This window comes from Cynara cardunculus (genome assembly GCF_001531365.2).
Source record: "Cynara cardunculus var. scolymus isolate 2C chromosome LG 8, CcrdV1, whole genome shotgun sequence".
Classification (NCBI taxonomy): domain Eukaryota; kingdom Viridiplantae; phylum Streptophyta; class Magnoliopsida; order Asterales; family Asteraceae; genus Cynara; species Cynara cardunculus.
In genome coordinates, this window is record NC_037535.1 from 3,323,293 (window position 1) to 3,326,501 (window position 3,209).

At 41.4% G+C, this 3,209-nt stretch overlaps 1 protein-coding gene across 1 annotated transcript; it reads right to left on the minus strand.

Annotated features, from left to right (window-relative positions):
• Window positions 1-313: 313 nt before the first annotated feature.
• On the minus strand, window positions 314-1,968 carry LOC112517260 (DELLA protein GAI-like). The gene has a single exon (XM_025124636.1). The coding sequence runs from the start codon at window positions 1,966-1,968 to the stop codon at window positions 367-369; it is 1,602 nt and encodes a 533-aa protein (XP_024980404.1). The 3' UTR covers window positions 314-366.
• Between the last annotated feature and the right edge of the window lie 1,241 nt (window positions 1,969-3,209).

Consider the following 3,209-nt stretch of genomic DNA (forward strand, 5'->3'; position numbering starts at 1 on the left):
GAAACGTGAAGATAAACATGGTTAATTAAAATAAAATAAAAATTATAAAAATTACTTAATTACATTACTGCCCTTATTAAATTATTTATATATAATAAAAGTTAATTTATTAATTAAAAAAGTTTGTGGTTATTGAGTTGTTCTCGCGTTTTCGTAAATCACAGGGGTTCTCGTTTGAACCTCCACCTATGTATATATATATATATATATATATATATATATATATATGTGTGTGTGTGTATATGTATCATGTATTGTTTATCTAAAATGATGGCAACCAAAATAAAAAGGTGAAAAAGATATATGGAAGATTTTGAATTTGCACCACTAATTTTAACTTCATACATGTAACACATTATTACATTATTAAGGATGGTTTATAGGCCCAATTGTCGTGCTCGGCTTGGGAATCGCTTGCCAAGCCGAGGCGGCAATAAGGGGTCGACTATGCCATCCTAAGGTCAAGCATCCTTCATTTTCTTCTACAGAATACCCTTCGGCCGAAAACAGAGTCAATAGCATACGAGCTTGTTTGAACGCGTTGGACCCTAGGTGTAACGGTGCAAATCCAGCGTTTATCAGTCGATCCCTCCATCTGACCAATGGCTCGTGCCTCTCAACACGAACCGGCCCTTCACAACAAACCACATTACATATCTCTCTTTGTATGTATAATTCGGCTAGGGCCTTTTCGGGCTGAGCCGTGCATACGTCTAACGAGTCAAACATTGTGGAGTAATAGTATAAGGCTTCAGTGAACCGGTCCAAGAATTCAGGTTGGTTGTGGTTCGACTCCTGTTCCACAACCATCAGAATTCTTGGATTCAAATCTCGAATCCAATCAAGGACCAAATCAATGGGTGGCCCACGAGAACTATTCGGGCCCAATAGCCGATGTAGTTGCATTATTGAATTTACTGCAATAGCCTCTTTCGGGCTGACTTGCAACATCCACGGTTTCACGTCGTCAAGACGTGAAGCCGCAACGCCTCGGAAGGCGAAACGCACGTTGACAGATCTGGCCAATTCTGCTAGCTTGAGCCCGATCTCTCGAAGCGAGTCACGTCCATCAGGGGATGGGGGACCTATACCGGTGAGCCGGAGTAATGGCGGTCCACCAGGCCGAAGAGCCAAGGCTTGAATCAAAGCCGGCCATTGTAAGCCCTGCATTAAGTTGAAGTCGATGACGTGGACACAATCTTGACCGTCAAATGCTTCTAAGATGGCTTGATTAGCCGTGAAATGAGCGAACTTTAAATAAGGACAGGCTTCATAGTAATGGTGGTATAAAATCTCATTCTCGTAAGCCGATAAGTCGGCGTGAACGGCGTTTTCCGGCGAGTTAACGATACGGCGGCTGAGGGCGTCGACGAAGAAGCTGCCGACTTTTCCGATGCCACATCCGCTGTTTACACGTCCGAGTAAAGCTTGTAGATCGTCGATCAACAAGCCTGCCAATGAGAGGTCGCCACGTTGGACAGCCTCCGCACACGTCATCAACACGTGTACTAACTGGATACTAACGTCTTCCTCGAACGGTGCGACGACTTGTTGGGAGAATTCACCGTGCACCTGAGGCGCATGGTTGGCGTACATGTTGATATTCGCCGGAAACGCATTTGGATCCGATAGATCCGTGGGTACGGGTACGGATAGGGGCGGGTTGGTGTTCAATTCGGTAAGTAATGAGTCAACCCAGGAGGCGAGGTCAGTGGGGTTGTAATGAACGGCGTCGTTTACAAGCTCTGAGATCTCGACTGGAGAGGACTTCACCATGACGGTTTCTAAGCGTTGAAGACGCTCAGCGACTTGGTGGAGGTCATTTGAGCGGACCTTGTAGCCGGCGCCGGCGAGGAGGTGGTCCATCTGATCAGGCGGTTGAGGCGGCTTTGTGGAGGTGGAACAAGCGGAGGAGGAGGAGGAAGTGCTTCCGGCGGCGGCGGAAATGGAAGAATCATGAGGACCCATGAGTGGATTTGAATTTGGAATTGGAGATGGAGATGGAGATGGAGATGAAGATGAGGTTTTGGAGTGAAGAGGAAGAAGAAGAAGAAGAGGAGGAGGCTGAAACACAGAAACGGTGCGTACAGGGGGTCTGTGGAGAGAGAGAGGGAAGGGTCACATATGATACTACTATAAGATGCTCCATGTGAAGGGCTTTTTTTTGGTTAATATTTCCGATACTTTCTAAATTTTGTTTCTGCTATAATAATGTAATATATATATATATATATATATATATATCGGATTTAAATGAGAACAATGATATGATAATGAACAAATTACATGTGATTTTATATTAGAATCTCGTGTCTAATCGTATGCGATTCACGCGATTTTGACTACTAGGTTATGGGTCAAGTTCAGGGACGGACACAGAAATTTTTTCAAACGGTGGCACCATATAATTAATATAGTATAATATACATCTAAAAATAATTATAAAAAATATGGTTTTTATAGTACCGATAGGGCTGTAAACGAACCGAACATTCAGCGAACCGTTCGTGAACACTTCGGCGGGAAGTTCGTTTATTTAATAAATGAACGAACATGAACTATTTTTTTGTTCGTTTAGTTAAACGAACGAACATGAACAAGAGTCTTGTTCGTTCATTTACCGTTTGTTTATGTTCGTTTATATTCGTTCGTTTATGTTTGTTTATATATTAAGTTTAATATATTATCTTTTATTTATTTACTTTGAATTCAAATAATATTTATTTATGTTCGTTTAGCCCATTCGTTTACGTTTGTTTAGCATGTTTAGGAACGAACATAAACGAACACGAACACACCTTATTTCTAAATGAACGAACACGTACACAAAGAATTTCGTTCGTTTACGTTTGTTTAGCATGTTTAGGAACGAACATAAACGAACACGAACACACATTATTTCTAAACGAATGAACACGAACACAAAGATTTTCGTTCGTTTACCATTCATGTTTCGTTTGTTTGTTCGGTTAAGTTAAACGAACGAACATGAACAAGCCTCCGTTCGTGTTCGTTTGGTTCGTTTACAGACCTAAATACCGATAAACAACTCCTAAACTTGTACTCTACGCGTCTTCATCTTTTGAAAATGGTCAATATATACCCAAAAATAATTACAAAAAGTATGGTTTTGGTTATTTGGGCTTTGTTTTGTTTGGGTTTTAGTTGCACCATTTGGATTTTAGGGAAATACGGTAGCACCTTCTAAA

What these genes read in the sequence shown, in the direction of transcription:
- LOC112517260 (XM_025124636.1), bottom strand. Translation starts at nt 1,968, where the DNA reads ATGGGTCCTCATGATTCTTCCATTTCCGCCGCCGCCGGAAGCACTTCC.